The following is a 22,039-nucleotide window of genomic DNA, read 5'->3' as shown; positions in this document are numbered from 1 at the left end:
GTTTTCTCAGTGGTGTCCAATCCGCGACCGATCGCAACTTACTTTCTGGACAAACCTCGTATGCGGTAAGTTTGGAAGGTAGGAGACGAGGCACTGGTGGAAGAACAGCTGTGAGGAAGAGTCGTGAGTCGTGTTTGGGTAGGTCCATTGGTACAGTATTTTCCCGCGAAAGGCAAAGGCCCCGACTTCGAGTCTTGGTCCGGCGCACAGTTTTAATCTGCCAGGACGGTTCATACAGTACTTTTTGTTCACCTCACCTTGAAATAAGATGCTCTATTTGTCTCTCATAAAGCTAGCTCCTTAGTCATTGCTACGTACAACCGAAAAACCTGAACAAGTATGTGAATTATAGCACTCCTACCCAGGGACTGAGTGGAAGCATTCATGCAGCCGATGCGACCATCAGTTGGCTGTCTCACATTGAGTGAAACCACACAAACCCGGAGAGTGAGTGAAAAACATCCATATAGCCAACGTGGCCGTAGATACAAGCTGCATTCTGTTGCTTTATTCGACAGAAAAAACTGAAACGAAAAAAAAAAAACGAACGACTCTCCAATCGATTGTTAAAAGCAATTTGTTGTCGCAGGGAGGGTGAAGCCCGTATACAGAAGATATTCCAGTTTTATAAAATGAGAATTCCACTCACGGACGTGGTGATAACACAAACTTGTCTTTATGTCGCAGGTGTTCTTTGGCCCCGTACTGTTTGGCATGCTGTACATCCTCAACAACCAGAAGAGCACTCTCTTCTTCGGTGATCACATCACCGGTCCTCTCCCGTCCGGTAAGTGGCAACCGCATGCCTAGGCTGCCTAATGCATCTGCCGTATGTCTATGGTTAATTTGAGATCCTTTCCTCAGTGTCTGTTAATAAATTTACGATTACCAAAGAGTAACTCTCCTCTCCCGTCACTGTACTACACAAAGGAAGCACAAACACAAACATATACTATTCGCAGATGCGCAGAAGACACGAATAAAGTGAATAGGTGCAGACGGTTTTGTTGTGACTGGGGATTACACGAGTACACTCGCGGGCAGAACGGCAGGGTCTTTGGTTTGCTCTCGGAGGAGACTGAATGGACCTATAAGACATAAAATGTTACTTTATTTTATTAGAATGCAGGGTGATTTTTTTCCCACCGTGTACAAACTATAGGGATTGATCAATGAGAGGATAAGGAACAAAAAAGGTCTAATGAAGTTATGACTGGAAATTCTAGAGACCATTTATTCAATCGTACATTGTTAAAGAGATTTCGGTACAATACGCACTGTACCAGGCAGCTACAGTTACATTGTGTTCTGAAAATGGTTTCCATGTGCCTCAACACATGCGTGTACGTGCCGTAGCATGTTCTGTCTCACACGCTCACATCGGCCAGGCTGTATCCGAACAGCGTCAAAGAAAGCGGGAATTCGTTGCGCCAGTGTCCCCACATCCGGAATGGGCTCTGCATACACGTGACTTTTTGAGATGGCCCCATAACCAGACATCGCACGGGTTGAGATCTGGTGAACGAGGAGGCCATGCAAGTGGATGCCCTCGTCCTCGTCTCTGCAAAACTTAGAACCAAATAGATAAAGTAACATGACACATCAACAGCTCGGTGGAAATGAACGAAAGTATTGCAGCACGTTTCCAGGGTCTTCCAGTAGTGCACAGAAGGCTGGGCGTCACATGGTGTAAGCTCAGCGCGACTGTAACGCCAAATGTGGCTGGCTCCAGAATACAAGGCAGTTGAAGGAACGGGAAAAACACAGTGTGTGCCAATCAGCTACCAGTTACGCTGCACTGTGATGGAGTCCTTCATTACAAAACTGCCTGAAGACAACATATGGATGACTTCACATGGGGAAGAATCATTGGGAAACTGGAAGAAGGGCGAAGTATGACGAGTGTAGCCTAGGAACTAGGTATTGCCCACAGGTCTGTTTCACGTGAATTGGGAGCGATCCAAACCACAGGAACTGCTGTCCAAATGACTACAGTCAACTAGAGCAGCAGATGCCCGCTACTTTGTTCTACAAGTAAGAAGGGATTCACGTCAAACAAGGCTTGTAGTTTCAATCAGATTTAACAGGACTGCAGGGCACACAGTCTCACATCCCAAAGTGGTACAGCCATTGCATGGGAAGGGGGGGGGGGGGCAGTTCCTTTGCCTGACAGCCAGTAGTTGTGTTCATTGGCATGCACACACCTCACCGACACCATATTGACTGTACCAAGGGTGTAGTGACTGGGCCAAGGAAGAGCAGGGCCACATGCTCTTTTCAGATTCTGGATGCACACTCATATGTCAGAAAGTGGGAGGATTAAATACAGCCAGACACATTGTCAAACGTGAATGCTCTGATAGGTCAGCTATCACCTTTGAACACGGTGTGGTCGCCGGTCGACGTTATTGTTACGCTGTACTTCTTCCCTGTGTGAGTCTTTTCAGCGGTGCATTTTGCCCTGATTTTATTTTCATGAATGACAGTATGCAACAGCATCGAATAGCACAAATGGAGAGAGATATTCGGCAAATGAGCTGGCCTCGCCATTCCCCCAACTTAAACCCCTCGAGCACATGCGGGATGCGTTGCAGAAACGAATTGCAGCACATCCACATGCACCAACGACCATCCACCAGTTGCCAACCGTGCTGGAGGAAGAATGGAACGCCCTGCCACAAATAGTACTCCCTAACAACCTTGTTGTCAACACGGTAGCACGTTACAGAGCAAGTATTGCCATCCACGGTAGTCACAAAATCAATTAAGAACTATGTCCCGCCTTTTGTAATTGTGCTTTCGGAAGCTGGCGCCAGCACACCTGCCGGCAAAGAGGTTGCAAGAAGATCGATAGGGACCAAAGACAGACTCACAAGAAACGCGCTGCCAACGCCCTCTCGCCGCTGCGTTTTAGACAGGTACGTGCCGAGTAAAACTGTGAGGGACGGGAAAAACCCACCGTGGTACAACAACAAAGTTAGGAAACTACTGCGAAAGCAAAGAGTGATTCACTCCAAGTTTAAACGCAGCAAAAACCTCTCAGACAAACAGAAGCTAAGCGATGTCAAAGTTAACGTAAGGAGGGCTATGCGAGAAGCGTTCAGTGAATTCGAAAGTAAAATTCTATGTACAGACTTGACAGAAAATCCTAGGAAGTTCTGGTCTTACGTTAAATCAGTAAGTGGCTCGAAACAGCATATCCAGACACTCCGGGATGATGATGGCATTGAAACAGAGGATGACACGCGTAAAGCTGAAATACTAAACACCTTTTTCCAAAGCTGTTTCACAGAGGAAGACCGCACTGCAGTTCCTTCTCTAAATCCTCGCACAAACGAAACAATGGCTGACATCGAAATAAGTGTCCAAGGAATAGAAAAGCAACTGGAATCACTGAACAGAGGAAAGTCCACTGGACCTGACGGGATACCAATTCGATTCTACACAGAGTACGCGAAAGAACTTGCCCCCCTTCTAACAGCCGTGTACCGCAAGTCTCTAGAGGAACGGAGGGTTCCAAATGATTGGAAAAGAGCACAGGTAGTCCCAGTCTTCAAGAAGGGTCGTCGAGCAGATGCGCAAAACTATAGACCTATATCTCTGACGTCGATCTGTTGTAGAATTTTAGAACATGTTTTTTGCTCGAGTATCATGTCGTTTTTGGAAACCCAGAATCTACTATGTAGGAATCAACATGGATTCTGGAAACAGCGATCGTGTGAGACCCAACTCGCGTTATTTGTTCATGAGACCCAGAAAATATTAGATACAGGCTCCCAGGTAGATGCTATTTTTCTTGACTTCCGGAAGGCGTTTGATACAGTTCCGCACTGTCGCCTGATAAACAAAGTAAGAGCCTACGGAATATCAGACCAGCTGTGTGGCTGGATTGAAGAGTTTTTAGCAAACAGAACACAGCATGTTGTTATCAATGGAGAGACGTCTACAGACGTTAAAGTAACCTCTGGCGTGCCACAGGGGAGTGTTATGGGACCATTGCTTTTCACAATATATATAAATGACCTAGTAGATAGTGTCGGAAGTTCCATGCGGCTTTTCGCGGATGATGCTGTAGTATACAGAGAAGTTGCAGCATTAGAAAATTGTAGCGAAATGCAGGAAGATCTGCAGCGGATAGGCACTTGGTGCAGGGAGTGGCAACTGTCCCTTAACATAGACAAATGTAATGTATTGCGAATACATAGAAAGAAGGATCCTTTATTGTATGATTATATGATAGCGGAACAAACACTGGTAGCAGTTACTTCTGTAAAATATCTGGGAGTAAGCGTGCGGAACGATTTGAAGTGGAATGATCATATAAAATTAATTGTTGGTAAGGCGGGTACCAGGTTGAGATTCATTGGGAGAGTGCTTAGAAAATGTAGTCCATCAACAAAGGAGGTGGCTTACAAAACACTCGTTCGACCTATACTTGAGTATTGCTCATCAGTGTGGGATCCGTACCAGATCGGGTTGACGGAGGAGATAGAGAAGATCCAAAGAAGAGCGGCGCGTTTCGTCACAGGGTTATTTGGTAACCGTGATAGCGTTACGGAGATGTTTAATAAACTCAAGTGGCAGACTCTGCAAGAGAGGCGCTCTGCATCGCGGTGTAGCTCGCCAGGTTTCGAGAGGGTGCGTTTCTGGATGAGGTATCGAGTATATTGCTTCCCCCTACTTATACCTCCCGAGGAGATCACGAATGTAAAATTAGAGAGATTAGAGCGCGCACGGAGGCTTTCAGACAGTCGTTCTTCCCGCGAACCATACGCGACTGGAACAGGAAAGGGAGGTAATGACAGTGGCACGTAAGGTGCCCTCCGCCACACACCGTTGGGTGGCTTGCGGAGTATGAATGTAGATGTAGATGTAGATGTATTTAGATCGCCGCCGCAGACCGGAGGGGTTGGGTTGTTTGGGGAAGGAGACCAAACAGCGAGGTCATCGGTCTCATCGGATTAGGGAAGGATGGGGAAGGAAGTCAGCCGTTCCCTTTCAAAGGAACCATCCCGTCATTTGCCTGGAGCGATTTAGGGAAATCACGGAAAACCTAAATCAGGATGGCCGGACGCGGCATTGAACCGTCGTCCTCCCGAATGGGACCGGAGGGCTCCGCCAGTAACAGCCTGTCATCCAGTGAGCCGCTGAGACATCAGTCGCAGCCCAGTCACTTGCAGCAAGCACATAGCGACCGGAGTAGTGTACATAGCGGACTTGTGTACTTCACCAGCAGTGAGGCTAACGTGGTCTGTTACAGAGAGATTGCACCACAACACCTCGACCATCTGGAGTTCAGTAATTTTCTGTTCTTATGAATAAAGAAACCTGTTTATATGCATGCAGTCTGGTTATAGATGGAGGATACCAGCCACCAATAACGTCCTCTCCTTGCTTCCCATGGTACAAGCCTACAGCGACAACGACACAAAAGTAACCTTGTAAATAATAGAGTTCAGGTATCAGTCGTCCTTTTGAAATTTTATTGGCAGATCTAGATTTCGGCTAGAAACTAGCCATTCTCAATGAACTATCATTTTTGATCAATGCATGTAATGCCTTTTGGTCGGGCTTCATTCACAGTTCATTGAATTATTCAATGTATATTCAATGAATATTCAGAGTATTCAATGAACTGTGAATGAAGCCCGACCAAAAGGCATTACATGCATTGATCAAAAATGATAGTGCATTGAGAATGGCTAGTTTCTAGCTGAAATCTAGATCTGCCAATAAAATTTCAAAAGGACAACTAATACCTGAAATCTATTATTTACAGGTCAATAATAGTTGCTGCGTGCAACAGCCTCTGAATGGAGGGCAACCCGACAAAAGTAACCTCCGGACCACTGTCATAAATCGTACTGACTGAACTGCAATTACAAACTTTGGATAAAAATGTCGTTTCTGTTCGTGTCACTGCGTATTTCTTATAGTTACCATCTGTACTACACTGCGGCAGTTCTTTCTACATACGGCACAAGTTTCCGGGAGCTATGTCTCTTCGCAGTGACACATCATGCATAAGTTACTTTAATCCTTTTCACATCAATGTATATCCTGTATATCCGCGAACGTAGGCCTACGTGGTTCTAGCTTCACAAGTAGCACGAATGAAAGAATAATCCTCGTGAGACTAAAAAAATAACTTTATTATGAAATAATAACACAATAGTACCACAAAATTTGTTCTAAAGTACACAGCTTTGCGCACGAGTAAAATCAAAATTGTTGTGGATTGGCAAGACAGCCAATCCACTAGGAGGAAGCCGAAAGGCACGCGTTTAAGCTCACGCAGGCTGGCGTGAGGTCTGGAACAGGACACGGAAATGAGACTAGTAAAAAACGTACGTAGCTTCTGGACTACTTAACTTTAATCCATAATTGGTGAACATCGCTCTTGACGGTACATGTTTTACAGCATCAATAGTGACTGGTAATGGCGCCTTGCTAGGTCGTAGCAAATGACATAGCTGAAGGCTATGCTAACTGTCGTCTCGGCAAATGAGAGCGTAATTTGTCAGTGAACCATCGCTAGCAAAGTCGGCTGTACAACTGGGGCGAGTGCTAGGAAGTCTCTCTAGACCTGCCGTGTGGCGGCGCTCGGTCTGCAATCACTGATAGTGGCGACACGCGGGTCCGACGAATACTAACGGACCGCGGCCGATTTAAAGGCTACCACCTAGCAAGTGTGGTGTCTGGCGGTGACACCACAAAAATCATCTCCTGGGTAACATTTAATAATGTAACAATGTGTTACTCCATCCAAGCGATGTAGCGTCTTATTTGATGAGTTTAATTGCTGGTTGAGCGCATGCTTGTGGTTTTATAATTCCACATAAAATAATGTGCCCGTCAACGAAGTCCAATAATTTCATTCTGTGTAATCTCTGTGCCTCAATCAAAACTCGCTTCTCTGGCTTGAAAATCAACTTAAAAACATTGTTGCAGGTTCGCTTATTACCGCGAGAAAATAGCTGGGGGGAGCAGTAGCAAGGATGACGATGGCGGTTGACTTCTTCCACAAAATGTCCGCAGCTGGCTGGTGGTCTCGCTGTCGCGTTCTCGCTTCCCGAGCAAGGGGTCCCGGGTTCGATTCCCGGCGGGGTCAGGGATTTTCATCTGCCTCGAGATGACCGGGTGTTTGTGTTGTCCTCATGATTTCATCATCATTCATTAAAGGGCGAGATTGGACTGAGCAAAGGTTGGGATTTGTACAGGCACTGGTAACCGTGCAGTTGAGCGTACCACAAACCAAACCCTTCCACAAATTCTGCCTCCGATTAACTCTAATATTCGCCTCTGATCAGCACAGACTGTGTGTACGAAAAAACTGCCGAATATTCTCAATAGCGAGTGCACCATTCTCCGTTCCACGTGAAGTCCACGGCCAATCGCGTTTTCCGCGGTGATGTATTTCAGTGGCTGCGCGGCGCTACCCCGACAGTCTGGCACTTGGCGTAATTCGCGTGTGCGTACCGCGTTCCAATTCCGTGTGTTGAGATACGTACTGTTGTTGTTTGGAGTGTTCCTGCGTTGTTGTTGTCTCGCTATGTTTATCACCTCAGTTCTTGCTTGCTTGCCTCGTGTCCGGGTCGGTCGGAACAGACGAACAAGTAGGGGATGAGAGAGAATACATCCCCTACTTGTTCGTCTGTTCTGTCCGTTCGTTGTTAGCGATACCTCGAGCAGCTCCCCGGCCTGGCGGCTTCGCGACCCCATTTTCTGCCGTGCACCGCTTGCCGGACGCTCGCGTGAAATATGATTAAACTCTTCTCCACAGTCAACCTCTAATTTCAATTAGAAAAGTCCTTAAGCTCGCTTCTTATTTGGAAACTGACGAGAATATGTGTAAATGATTCGTTGCAAATTACTCTGAGAGCACAGTGTGTTCTGAAAGTTGCTGTACAGTTACAGCCTATGTTGGAAATGAGGTCCAAAGGCTCCTATTCAAGTCTTGACCCGCTTAATTTTATTGGAAAATACTTTCTGCAGATCAGATTGTGATATGCTTCTCACGTAGGCAGTTTACAACAACCATTTACACTTCCGGTTAATTAGTATTTAAATTCACCGTGCAGAACAAATGAAATCCGCGAAATGTAGCTACAGTAGTTCCACGAGAAAGGGGACGCCGTTGTCTGTATGAAGTAAAAGACACTATTATAAATATTTGTTTACATGAAGAAACATGTTCTTACTAATATCACAATTACCTAATAGTTAATCCAATTTCCCGCCATTATCTATTGTAGCTTGGCACCGGCAAATCATCCATGTTTCCAACCTCTAAATATTGTTTGACCCACTTCGCAACGATGTCTTTTGATGTTTTAAGAATTATAGTGGGAGTTCCACATGACAGCTTTGACCCCTTTGGATGATTTACAAGAAACAATGACTCGTGACGCTTCGGATATTTTTCACTCGTTTTAAAGCTCAACCGACGAAACATTCAGCTCTCACACTGTTTATCTATACACTGTGCAAAAGTGTATTGATTACACATTCGTGAACACTACCAGAAATGTCGCTGCGCACGCAACATTTAAAATTATGACGTACACTTTCTTGTGGAACTGACTGTATGTATGGCTATAACCGAATCACCAATGCTCAGTGCTTCTAGCAATGACGATAAGAAAATGTATTTCGGCTAAAGTAAAATGAAAATAAAGATTGAAACTGTATCACAGTAGTTAGCAAAATTTGGAAAAAGTGTTATGAATTTAGTTAACGAATAAAGAAAATTAAGGGTTGCCAGCTCATTACGTGGACAAAATTACTGTTTCTGTATTTATCTATTTGTGTTACCGGTAAACTTATGTAACAATACTTGGTTTGTTACCAGGCAACTGTTAAATATTACGTTAGCACAGATGCACATAGATATGTCAGTGATAAAATACTTTTCAGTTAAATCGTAAAGCATGGAGCAATTTAGTCATGAACAGAGAGCAATAAAATTCCATTAGCTGCGGATGGTTACGTAAATTGCAAAAATCGGGGCGTCATTCACTGTAATGTTTATTGTTGTTAGTTTTGCGCAAAAGGCATTTATGCTTAATGATTACCAAATACAGTCATTTAAATTGGAAAATATCGTAATAATTAGGTTCACGTTCAATAATCACTTTCTTGTAATTCATAGTTACGTAATCTGCAAAGCTAATTTTCAATTGTAAAAGTTTGCCAAATTCGTAAAATGATTTTACTGATTTACGTGGTTAAGCACTGCTTTTGAAATTAAAGTTCAAATTACTAGATGTAAGCACTTTGGTTAATTATTGTCTTACAAACAATTGAAACTTTACTTACTGTTACTCTTTTAATCATAGCCGTATACAGGTATGATCAAATAATTGGTTAGATCTTACTTCGTGTTCAGCCGTTATCGGTGTGTGAAAGGAAAATGTTCGTTGACAATGTCTGGCACAAGCTTTTCTTCATGCAGCTTCACAATCGAAACTGGAACTACGGAACTCTTCGTGTCAACTGGTACCCTCTTGCAGTGACTATACTATCGCAGCTTAATACCTTATGCTGTGGCTGGCCACATCAATCTTCCGCCGAACCATTCAGCCTCAACATATATTTTTGCACCGCTGCCTTACGGCCATGTCTCAACACACAGGCCCCGCCGCTATTTTCTCCATCATTCTCCGCACGCGACTTGCATCTTCAACACCGTTCTGCGCTGAACTACTGGCGCGCTAGCATGCCCAGCGATAATGTGATTGGAACTGCGTTTTACTCTTTGACAACAACGTATAATACTAACGAGGCCAGCGTCTCTACATACAACTAGCTTACACTTCATATTCATTCAATTTTAAAGTAGAAAGACAGTTTAACATTTTAGCATTTCATAAGGGAAATTTTAGCACAATTATTGGGTCAATTCTAGTGTCCGATTCCACTCGTCGGCTTTGAGCAATGACGTCACAATAAGGTAGAGAGGCTACATAGAGGCAATCTTTGAAAGCAGCTGATCATATTCGTAAACAAATGAATTTAGGATACGATAAAATTACAACCACAGCTCACGAGATTTTTTTTATATTTTGTGGTAAGGTGTTACGGGATCAAACTGCTGAGGTTATCGGTCCCTAAGCCTACACACTACTTAATCTAACTTAAACTGACTTACGCTGTGCACAACACACTCACCCATGTCACAGGGAGGACTCGAACCTCCGACGTGGAGAGCCCCACAGACCGTGACAAGGCGCCTCAGACCGCGCGACTACCCCGCGCATCGATCAATCATCTAGTCTAGAACTGAAGGTATCGAAAATAAATAACAGAAAAAGAGAAGTATACATGTCTGAAATAAATTATTATCGTGATTTACGCGAGTAGGAAAAGCACAGAGAATCTTTAAATCAATTACAGTATAGCGCATGATGAAGTCATAATATTGTGAAATAAAGTTAATTTTTAATGATTATTATTAAATCTAACGGGACTAGTGCACAAGTAACGAAAATTCACTAAAGGTAGGGTGTAACAAATACTGGCCTCGGTAACTATAATCCGTTCATCATAAGAATAAAGCTGATGTAAACATTGCATTATGTATTATTCTGCGTTTGCTAGAACTTCATTGGATTTTCGTTTCACGCAGACTGCAGCCAAGTTATCTAGAGTACTGTCAAGTACGATAATAAGAGTACGTTTTGTGCTCTGCGTTACGCACACATCTACTTAGCGATAATACGGGACAACAGGTTTACCGACGCGTTTAACATGGACAGCACTGGCCGGTCAGCTGGTGCAGCTAGCCTGCAGTGGCGTGGCCATCTGTAGTTCACACGTAAAAAGAGACGACCAGATCGGAAATACAGCTTGGAATATCATTTAATTTTATAAGAAAATCTCCCACAATACGCTCCTTATACGACTATAAGGAAACCACAACACGTTACCGTTTTTAGCTAACGTACTGTTGTTGTTGTTGTGGTCTTCAGTCCTCAGACTAGTTTGACGCAGCTCTCCATGCTACTCTATCCTGTGCAAGCTTCTTCATCTCCCCGTACTTACTGCGACCTACATCCTTCTGTATCTGTTTAGTGTATTCGTCTCTTGGTCTTCCTCTACGATTTTTACCCTCCACGCTGACCTCCAATACTAATTTGGTGATCCCTTGATGCCTCAGAACATGTCCTACCAACCGATCCCTTCGTCTAGTCAGGTTGTGCCACAATCTTCTCTTCCCCCAATCAATACCTCCTCATTAGTTATGTGATCTACCCATCTAATCTTCAGCATTCATCTGTAGCACCACATTTCGAAAGCTTCTATTCTCTTCTTGTCTAAACTATTTATCGTCCATGTTTCACTTCCATACATGGCTACATTCCATAGAAATACTTTCAGAAACGACTTCCTGACGCTTAAATCTATACTCGATGTTAACAAATTTCTCTTCTTCAGATACGCTTTCCTTGCCATTGCCAGTCTACGTTTTATATCCTCTCTACTTCGAGCATCATCAGTTATTTTGCTCCCCAAATAGCAAACTCCTTTACTACTGTAAGTGTCTCATTTCCTAATCTAATTCCCTCTGCATCACCCGACATAATTCGACTACATTCCATTATCCTCGTTTTGCTTTTGTTGATGTTCACCTTATACCCTCCTTTCAAGATACTGTCCATTCCTTTCAACTACTCTTCCAAGTCCTTTGCTGTCTCTGACAGAATTACAATGTCATCGGCGAACCTCAAAGTTTTTATTTCTTCTCCATGAATTTTAATACCTACTCCGAATTTTTCTTTTGTTTCCTTCACTGCTTACTCAATATACAGATTGAATAACATCGGGGAGAGGCTACAACCCCGTCTCACTCCCTTCCAAACAACTGCTTCCCTTTCATGCCCCTCGACTCTTATAATTGCCATATGGTTTCTGTACAAATTGTAAATAGCCTTTCGCTCCCTTTATATTATCCCTGCCACTTTCAGAATTTGAAAGAGAGTATTCCAGTCAACATTGTCAAAAGCTTTCTCTAAGTCTACAAATGCTAGAAACGTAGGTTTGACTTTCCTTAATCTATTGTAATTAAAAACAAGAGTGACGAAAATTCTTGTCTTAACCACAGAGTAATTTTTCTGCATAATCTGTGTGTAACATAAGAGAGTATTGAAGGATTTCCCCGTATAGTTAAATATTGAAGCCACGGAAGGTATTACTTACAGTCGTCTGGCAATCTCTTAGCTGCATCCTTATCAGAATCCGAGAAATACATGTGAGTTATGGAAGTGTCACCTGCTGTGTTGATAACGAGTCTATGAACAACAGAAGCCACGAACCCAAACAGGCGCAGCATTTTCTCTTCTTCTTTCACGACGAGTCGTGCTATACCCCGCCAGCGTTCGGCAGTGACGTGTGAAAAAGCTGTGTGCGTTAGTTCCAGTACGTCTGGCAGCGTAACAGTCTCGTCACTTCTCGGGACAAATCCCGCAGCTCGGCTCCAGATCAGTACTGCTGGGTTCATATTGTAATGGTACAGTAACAACTGCAAAAATGCAGCATTTTATGATGTGCTCGATGCTGTGAAAATGATCGATTTTCATGTTTCTACAACACTTATCTACCTCTGTGGTTTAAACGATGGACATAGTCCAAATAAAGAGGATTTGATTTCTCATTTTTGCCTTAAAAATTAAATTGTTATGTTTTCTTAATTTAAATATCTCTTATGAACAGTCTTTCATAAAATGTCGATAGTTAACAATTTGTATTTGAAATGGAAACAGGAATTTCGTGTCCAATACGTAATTAGAAACAAGAAGACGTGAATTATTCATAAAAAATGATGATAAGTTTTATAATAACGAAATGCAGGTATTTCAAATTGAACGAAGAAAAAAATGATACTGGTGTGATTTGAACCAACGCACGAATAACCGCATTTGGTTCTCATTCCATTATGCTACCGACTGCACCACATGTTGTTTTTGTTTTTAATTTTGTTCTGTATTGTTCGTTTCATTTGATCTGGCCGGCCGTTACATGACATCCTTTTAAGTTGATCGTTGATTCTTTAACTCTGTTTTTTTTTTTTTTAATTACAGAGGGTAGCTAGCCGTCTGACCGAACACGCTGAGCTACAGTGCCCGCAACCACTAGACCATACCGGATACTACGTTCAATCTGAGTTTGTTAAACAACTGCATTATATACAATGCTGAGAGAACTTCTCCGTAAATATGTGAAAAACTTTAAGAACAGCCTATTTCTCGTCACTTTTTAACCGTGTTCCACGCGCGTGTTTCACTTCGGAACAGAAAGCAGCGTCAGCCATTTTCATACTGCGCATTAACAGCTCAACAATCAGAGCACAACGCTGCAGAGGCTTGACTGTACACGATTTTTGAAATAAATACTACATAGCTAAAGCGTGACTAAGATAACCGTTGATGGCTGTTAATACATTTGGATATCTTAAAGTTTCATTTAACGTAACTTAGTAATAAGATACCTAATACATAAGTAGGAGCTACTTCCAAGAGCGTAACAACACCAGTGTACGTGTGCTACGGCTTCTGACCAATCATTGCGTTTGTGTATGTTTACATCAGGTTTATTCTTATGATGAACAAATTATAGAATTAAGCTATATAGCTCAATTCTAGTTAACTATTCCAATCATTCCATGATACATAACTTGGCCACTTTTTCCAGCAGGTGTTGGCAGTGAAATTCAATAGGCTTTCAGCATTTGTACTTGTTCTCTGAACTTCTGTGGAAAAATGACTAATATTGGAACCTATACAAGGTGTTACAAAAAGGTACGGCCAAACTTTCAGGAAACATTCCTCACACACAAAGAAAGAAAATATCTTATGTGGACGTGTGTCCGGAAACGCTTACTTTCCATGTTAGAGCTCATTTTATTACTTCTCTTCGAATCACATTAATCATGGAATGGAAACACACAGCAACAGAACGTACCAGCGTGACTTCAAACACTTTGTTACAGGAAATGTTCAAAATGTCCTCCGTTAGCGAGGATACATGCATCCACCCTCCGTCGCATGGAATCCCTAATGCGCTGATGCAGCCCTGGAGAATGGCGTATTGTATCACAGCCGTCCACAATACGAGCACGAAGAGTCTCTACATTTGGTACCGGGGTTGCGTAGATAAGAGCTTTCAAATGCCCAGCTTTCAAATGCCCCCATAAATGAAACTCATGGAGGCCATGGAATTGGTCCGCCTCTACCAATCCATCGGTCACCGAATCTGTTGTTGAGAAGCGTACGAACACTTCGACTGAAATGTGCAGGAGCTCCATCATGCATGAACCACATGTTGTGTCGTACTTGTAAAGGCACATGTTCTAGCAGCAGAGGAAAAGTATCCCGTATGAAATCATGATAACGTGCTCCATTGAGCGTAGGTGGAAGAACATGGGGCCCAATCGAGACATCACCAACAATGCCTGTCCAAGCGTTCACAGAAAATCTGTGTTGATGACGTGATTGCACAACTGGGTGCGGATTCTCGTGAGCCCACACATGTTGATTGTGAAAATTTACAATTTGATCACGTTGGAATTAAGCCTCATCCGTAAAGAGAAATTTGCACTGAAATGAGGATTGACACATTGTTGGATGAACCATTCGCAGAAGTGTACCCGTGGAGGCCAATCAGCTGCTGATAGTGCCTGCACACGCTGTACATGGTACGGAAACAACTGGTTCTCCCGTAGCACTCTCCATACAGTGACGTGGTCAACGTTACCTTGTACAGCAGCAACTTCTCTGACGCTGACATTAGGGTTATCGTCAACTGCACGGAGAATTGCCTCGTCCATTGCAGGTGTCCTCGTTGTTCTAGGTCTTCCCCAGTCGCGAGTCATAGGCTGGAATGTTCCGTGCTCCCTAAGACGCCGATCAATTGCTTCGAACGTCTTCCTGTCCGGACACCTTCGTTCTGGAAATCTGTCTCGATACAAACGTACAGCGCCACGGCTATTGCCCCGTGCTAATCCATACATCAAATGGGCATCTGCCAACTCCGCATTTGTAAACATTGCACTGACTGCAAAACCACGTTCGTGATGAACAGTAACCTGTTGATGCTATGTACTGATGTGCTTGATGCTAGTACTGTAGAGCAATGTGTCGCATGTCAACACAAGCACCGAAGTCTACATTACCTTCCTTCAATTGGGCCAACTGGCGGTGAATCGAGGATGTACAGTACATACTGACGAAACTGAAATGAGCTCTAACATGGAAATTAAGCATTTCCGGACACATGTCCACATAACATCTTTTCTTTATTTGTGTGTGAGGAATGTTTCCTGAAAGTTTGACCGTACCTTTTTGTAACACCCTGTATAGATTAATTCTAGTTAACGATTCCAATAATTTTACTGTTCGTTGTTCAGACCGTTTAAAGAACAAGTGTGCGCCGTAAATTGTTACAGGATTTCTACATTTGATACTACTCTCTCCACTACTATGGGAAAGAGAAAAATTTGGAAATTGAACCTACCTCCTACAGAGGTCAATTCTAGTTACCATTTCCAACCATTCGATGGTTCATTAACTAGATCGTTTTTTTCAGCGGATGTGTGCACTAAAATGTTGGCTAATAGCATTTCTGAACTTGTAAGTGCTCTCTTAACTCCTGCAGTTCTAGTTACCGATTCCAATTTTTGTTATTTCATAGTCTTAGAGAGCACTTACGTAGAAATTCTATTACATTTCAGTGCCTACAACCCTTGAAAAAATTATTTACACACGAATCATGGAATGTTTGGAATCGGTGACTGGACTTTACCTATATAGGTTAATTCTAGTTATCGATTACAATACTCGTTATTTTTTGTGGATTTTCGTTAGCTGCATACTTTTCTCTTAGAATTCAGTGTGTCGGTTTCCCCACATTTCATGCTGCTGTTTCGTATTTGTTGTCATTCGTTTCATTTTCCTGTTTTTCTGTTACTTTTTACTTTCTCCTCACTCAAAACCCCAACTGTTCTACTCTTCTCCCGTTAGCTTCAATAATTAATAGTAAAATTAATCCTACTTTACAATAGTACGACTTCACCATGCGCTTCACTGTAATGCAATTTATGGGTTCTCTGTGCTTTTCCAGTCTCCTAAATTACGAAACTAATTTTTATCAGACGTTAATTTTTTAAAATTCTTGTTCTTAATTATATCATCATTTTCAGTTTGTTTCGATATAATTCATGACTAACTAAGTAACTGCCTGAAATGTGATTGTAATTTTATGGCCCACTATATACCTATGTTTACGATTATGATCCGTTGCTTTCATATATTGCCTGTACGTAGCGTCTTTGCTTTAGGAATCGAACACTAGAAGTAATCCAATTACTTACAATCTTTGCGTCACAGGAAAAAACACGTCGTAACAGCAAAATTGAAAGGAAACATTAGTAACCCAGAGTTGTTGTGTTCCACATTATTTTAGTTTTTAACTCAAAGCGCGTGCATGGACGATTGCGATACGATTCAAGTTTTGGTGTTCCCCCCAAAAAAGCATATCAGAGTAAGGTCCAACGAGAACGGGGCTATAGTTGTTTTGACATGAGACGTTCTTCAAAAATCTTCCAAAGGACGCATAGTGTTGTTAACTGCGTGTGCAGTAAAGTCATTCTGTTGAAACCACGAGAAGATGATTTCGTCTTCCTTTAGCAGGCAAAAAGAAATCGTGGGCGACTAAATTATAATGTTCATTGTCCACACTTTCTTCAAAAAATAAAGGTCCAATAATGTGCAGTCTTGATACTGCTGCCCACACTGAAAGTTTCTGATCATTCAATGGCGTTTCAAGCACAGCACGAGGATTCTCCGTAGACCATAATCGTGTTTTTTTTTTTTTGTGTTCACATGATCAGAGAGGTGGGACCAGGCCTCGTTTGTATGCAAACTAACATCCAAAATAACAATGGTATACCTCTCAATAACAGATGTAAACCATTTCCATTAAGGGATTTGCTTTTGATGATCCGCGTCTTTCCATTCTTGCTCTGCTATCAGATTATTAGCGAACAATTTCAACGTTTGCCTAATCGCTTTATCGGCGGTTACAAACCCGGTATCTTTTTCCTGAGTCAACTTGTGAAATTATTTTGTTGGTCTCTACTGCAAAGAGACGGAAATATCGAACAATATCTGTTCAGTTACTTTAGGTGCTCTTCCAGTTAGTTCGGTATCTAACACATCTCTCGGAATTTCTCAATAAGTCGCACTACTATGAGGTACAGCTGTTGCAGGGGGTTTATCAGCAAATGCCTCCTGCACTAAATACGTGCACTTACCGGCTTGTCGAAATAAATATTACGCAACAGTAGAATGAATTAAAAAGCAATCTAGGCTAATATCTATGAAAAAACAGCTGTGCAAGTTGTATTCAGCATATAATCGCACTTTCCGTTTAGTAAATTGCTAATATTGTTTATACAGAATATAAAAAGCAAAATGATGAGATGAACGACGAAAGTCGGCGAAGTCTATGTTGTAAGCCCATATTTAACACGATGATGCATGACCGTAAAAAGATGATTAATTAATTTTGTGAGTCAGAATTAAGTTTGCAACAAAATGAGGCTCATAAATTGACATTGGAGTTCGTTATCATCCGACTGAATGAAGATAGGTTCGTTATCTGGAACACGCTTTGAGAACTTAAGACTGCAACAATGGTGGCCGATTTATTGCATCAACGTATTAAGTCGACAAACAATCAAAACTTGCTGATAAACATTAAAAATTGATAGATGAAAACAAGGAGCAAGTTAAATAGTATAAATGAATAAAGTAAATATTCATATTCGTGTAATTTAGTTCATTTTGAATAACATCATAAGACGCCATCTTTTATGCCATCTGTTCGCTAAAACGGATCCGACGGAAGAGAGAACAAGACAGTATTGAGACTCTAGCCTCTGTCCTAAAACAAATTTGGAGTAAAAAGAGTCTTACACCATATCTCTGCGATCGGCAAGCTGTGATGATGATAACAAAATGGTTCAAATGGCTCTGAGCACTATGGGACTCAACTGCTGTGGTCATAAGTCCCCTAGAACTTAGAACTACTTAAACCTAACTAACCTAAGGACAGCACACAACACCCAGCCATCACGAGGCAGAGAAAATCCCTGACCCCGCCGGGAATCGAACCCGGGAACCCGGGAGTGGGAAGCGAGAACGCTACCGCACGACCACGAGATGCGGGCTGATGATAACAAGTTAGTAAATTGTGGGATTACAAGCCAACCTTGTTTCGGGCTTCCAACGTAGTCAATGTCCGCAGACAGTCCAGCGCAATGCGACTTTTCGAACGCACGTTATTTAACTGCGCGGATATAAAAACCGCCAACATGCAATTGACATTAATTAGCATCGATAAAAAATGTGAACAACCTCTCAATAATAATACACTCAAGCGCCAAAGAAACGGGTATAGGCATGCATATTCAAATACAATGGTATGCAAAACGGCAGAATACGGCGCTGCGGTCGGTAACGCCTGTATAAGACAATAAGTGTCTGGCGCAGTTGTTGGATCGATCACTGCCGCTGTAAAGCCGGGTTATCAAGATTTAAGTGAGTTTGAATGTGATCTTATAATCAGCGCACGAGCATTAGGACACAGCATCTCCGAGGTAGCGATCAAGTGGGGATTTTCCGTACGAACATTTCACGAGTGTACCGTGAATATCAGGAGTCCGGTAAAACATCTAATCTCCGACGTCGCTGCGGCCGGATAAAGATCATGCAAGAACGGGACCAACGACGACTGAAGAGAATCGTTCAAAAAATGGCTCTGAGCGCTATGGGACTTAACATCTATGGTCATTAGTCCCATAGAACTTAGAACTACTTAAACCTAACTAACCTAAGAACATCACACAACACCCAGTCATCACGAGGCAGAGAAAATCCCTGACCCCGCCGGGAATCGAACGCGGGAACCCTGGCGCAGGAAGTGAGAACACTACCGCACGACCACGAGCTGCAGACGAGAATCGTTCAACCCTACAGCAAATTGCTGCAGATTTCAATGCTTGGCCATCAACAAGTGTCAGCGTGCGAACCATTCAACGAAACATCATCGATATGGGCTTTCGGAGCCGGAGGCCCACTCGCGCACTCTTGATGACTGCACGACACAAAGCTTTACGCCTCGCCTGGGCCCGACAACATCGACATTGGACTGTTGATGACCGGAAACATGTCGCCTGATCGGACGAGTCTCATTTCAAATTGTATACAGCAGATACGGGTATGGAGACAACCTCATGAACCCATGGATCCTGCATGTCAGCAGGGGACTGTTCAAGCTGGTGGATGCTCTGCAATGGTGTGGGGTGCTTGCAGGTGGAGTGATATGGGATAACTGAAACGTCTAGATACGACTCTGACAGGTACGTAAGCATCCTGTCTGATCTCGTGCATCCATTCATGTCCAGCGTGCATTCCAGCGGACTTGGGCAATTCCAGGAAGACAATGCGACAACCCACACGTCCAGAATTGCTGCGGAGTGACTCCAAGAACACTGTTCTGTGTTTAAACATTTCCGCTGGCGACCAAACTCGCCAGACGTGAACATCACTGAACATACCTGGGATGCCTTGCAACGTGCTGTTCAGAAGAGACCTCCACCCCTTCATACTCCTACGGATTTATCGTCTTCTCTGCAAGGTACATGGTGTCAATTCCCTCCAGCACTACTTCAGATATTAGTCGAATCCATGCACGTCCTGTTGCGGCACTTGCGCTCGTGGGGGGTCCTACAAGATATTCGGCATATTCTTTGGCTCTTCAGTGTAGTACTACGAGGGGCGTTCAGAAAGTAAGCTCCGATCGGTCGCGAAATGGAAACGACTATGAAAATCCGATAAAGCTTCGCACAGATGTGTTGGGTAGTGTCTCTAGAATAACCCCAGTTAGCATCACGTCGCTCTTCTCATTTCTGAGCTCGCAGTGAGTGCGTAAAGATGTCTAGAAAATAGTGTCTGCCGCCAAGTACGAGGGCCTGGTGAGAAATTTCGCCTGAAGCTATGCAGCTAACATTACATAACTGTCGTGCTGTTTCTTCTTCAAGACAATTCTCAGCCGCATTCTGCAGGGGCAATGAAGATGCTCCTGCATCGTTTTCAAATGGAAATGTGAGATTACCCACAATACAGTCCGCAATTGTCTCCCCCTGAGTTTCATCTCAGGTCACATGAACCGCTGTCTTTGAAGACAACATTTTGACACAGACAACGAGGTGTAGGCCAGCGTGGAGAATTGGCGGAAAGCACTGGCGGCTGCCTTCTATGATGAGGCTATTGAAAAGTTGGTACAACGCTATGACAAAAGTCTAAGTCAGAACGGCGACTACGTAGAGAAGTAGCTGAAAGGTGTAGCTAATTGTTACAAGTAAAACATTTCTGATGTTCACTGTGGTTTCAATTTGGCAATCAATCGGAGCTTACTTTCTGAACAGGCCTCGTACATTAGATGGACCGATACGTATAGCCGCGCAATAAGGACATCGCTTCCACGTTTCAGGGAGCGTACCGGTACCGTATCGAAACAGCGTGGCTGGGTAATGGAGGAGAGGGCAGATTTGCCTACCAGCCTGTGTGCGGGTTTTAGGCGGTTTTCCGCTTTCGAGCTGAATACGAGACTGTGGTTAAAGTGCACTTACACTGTCAGCGGCTTTTACGTGGCGTGCAGATGTTGGCAAGACGCGGTGAATCACGGGAAATGAAGACATCCAGTCATGAGATAGATGTCGATAGCCAATGCAACTGTGGTCGCCGATGTAGGCGCCGCCGTAAACCACATCTGCGTCACTGTCCTATCACGGCTCATGGCCATCCGTTTAGCTTGGACGTCCACAGGGGTTGTAATCGACCGATTATGTGCGCCGTCACAGTGGCTCAATATCTGCAGATTTCGCCGACGACCTACATCGGCCGATTTTTTCGAGTCAGAGCGTAATCATATTGTAGCCGATCTCATCGTCCAAATGTATAGACTTCGGACGACCATCGGTGAAGTTCAGATCCGTTTGTTTTCTTCGGTCAAATCGACCGACGTTCTCACATATGGGTTCTGAGAAACAGATAAGTTTAATTCAAGAAAAAGTAGATTTGTGGCGTCCTGAGGATAAAAATATTATAATCGGGACACAGTTCGGTATCTGTGGGATGAAAGCATAAGTAAGCAAAAGCTTTTTCGGAAATTTGAGGTCTAAATTATAACTTCCAAAAATAATTCGTTCAGGGGAGAAGAGTGGCTTATCTTATGCTTAAAGTTACTGTATTGAATGTTTTTTATGTTGTGGTAGATGGACTTTAGCTGTCTATCATTTATTGATATTGCCCACTGCCGTTTTGATGCCAGTAGGCTGGTGATTTTGTTTCTGTTGAATGAAGTGGTTTGAAAATGTGATGTACGTGTCTTCACGTTTAAGTGCGTTAGGTGTTCAGAGTATCTTACTCTAAACCTTAAGTTTGTGTTTCATACGTATGCTGAATGACTTCAAATAAGTCCATCAAAACTGTGTTTGTCAGCTTGCTTTTCAAGGTCACGACGAATCATCTGGATTATCTAAAGCCGAGGATTCATACATGAAACAATTTGGAATAACGGAAGCTAATTTCCAGCAAGTTCAGAGGTGTGATTCAAGCTCTCTTAAAAAATTCGATACTAGTATTAAAGATCCAGTTCCGGCTCATGTAAAACTAGAAGAGACATTTCGCTATTTGATATCTGGCGATCATATCTTTCCAACTTTATACCACGTTCTGAAAACTGCAATTTCTAAATTTTTATCTGTTATGTTGGACGCTGTTTACGATGCCCTAAAGACTAATTTAAAAGCTAACACTTTCATCTTGGATCCCAAATACAACTAAATGCGAAACCTTGTTACTTCTTTTCTCATATCCACTTGGAAAATGTTGCAAGAGCATCGAAGTTTCCAGTACTAGAATCTGATTTTCTGAATATACTGCTAGTATTGCATTAATTTTTACCACTTTTATAACAA

The 22,039-nt window shown here is 42.9% G+C and overlaps 1 protein-coding gene across 1 annotated transcript in view; it reads left to right on the top strand.

The window, feature by feature from the left end:
* Positions 1-22,039, top strand: part of LOC126210579 (uncharacterized) — a 178,180-nt gene that overhangs the window by 116,895 nt on the left and 39,246 nt on the right. The window contains exon 3 of the mRNA XM_049939844.1: positions 688-787. Coding sequence (XP_049795801.1) covers positions 688-787 — 100 coding nt within the window. The remainder of the gene's footprint in view (positions 1-687; positions 788-22,039) is intronic.

This window comes from Schistocerca nitens, chromosome 10 (assembly GCF_023898315.1).
Source record: "Schistocerca nitens isolate TAMUIC-IGC-003100 chromosome 10, iqSchNite1.1, whole genome shotgun sequence".
NCBI lineage: Eukaryota > Metazoa > Arthropoda > Insecta > Orthoptera > Acrididae > Schistocerca > Schistocerca nitens.
The sequence above is the reverse complement of the archived record's forward strand: the minus strand, read 5'-3'. Positions and strand labels throughout refer to the sequence as shown.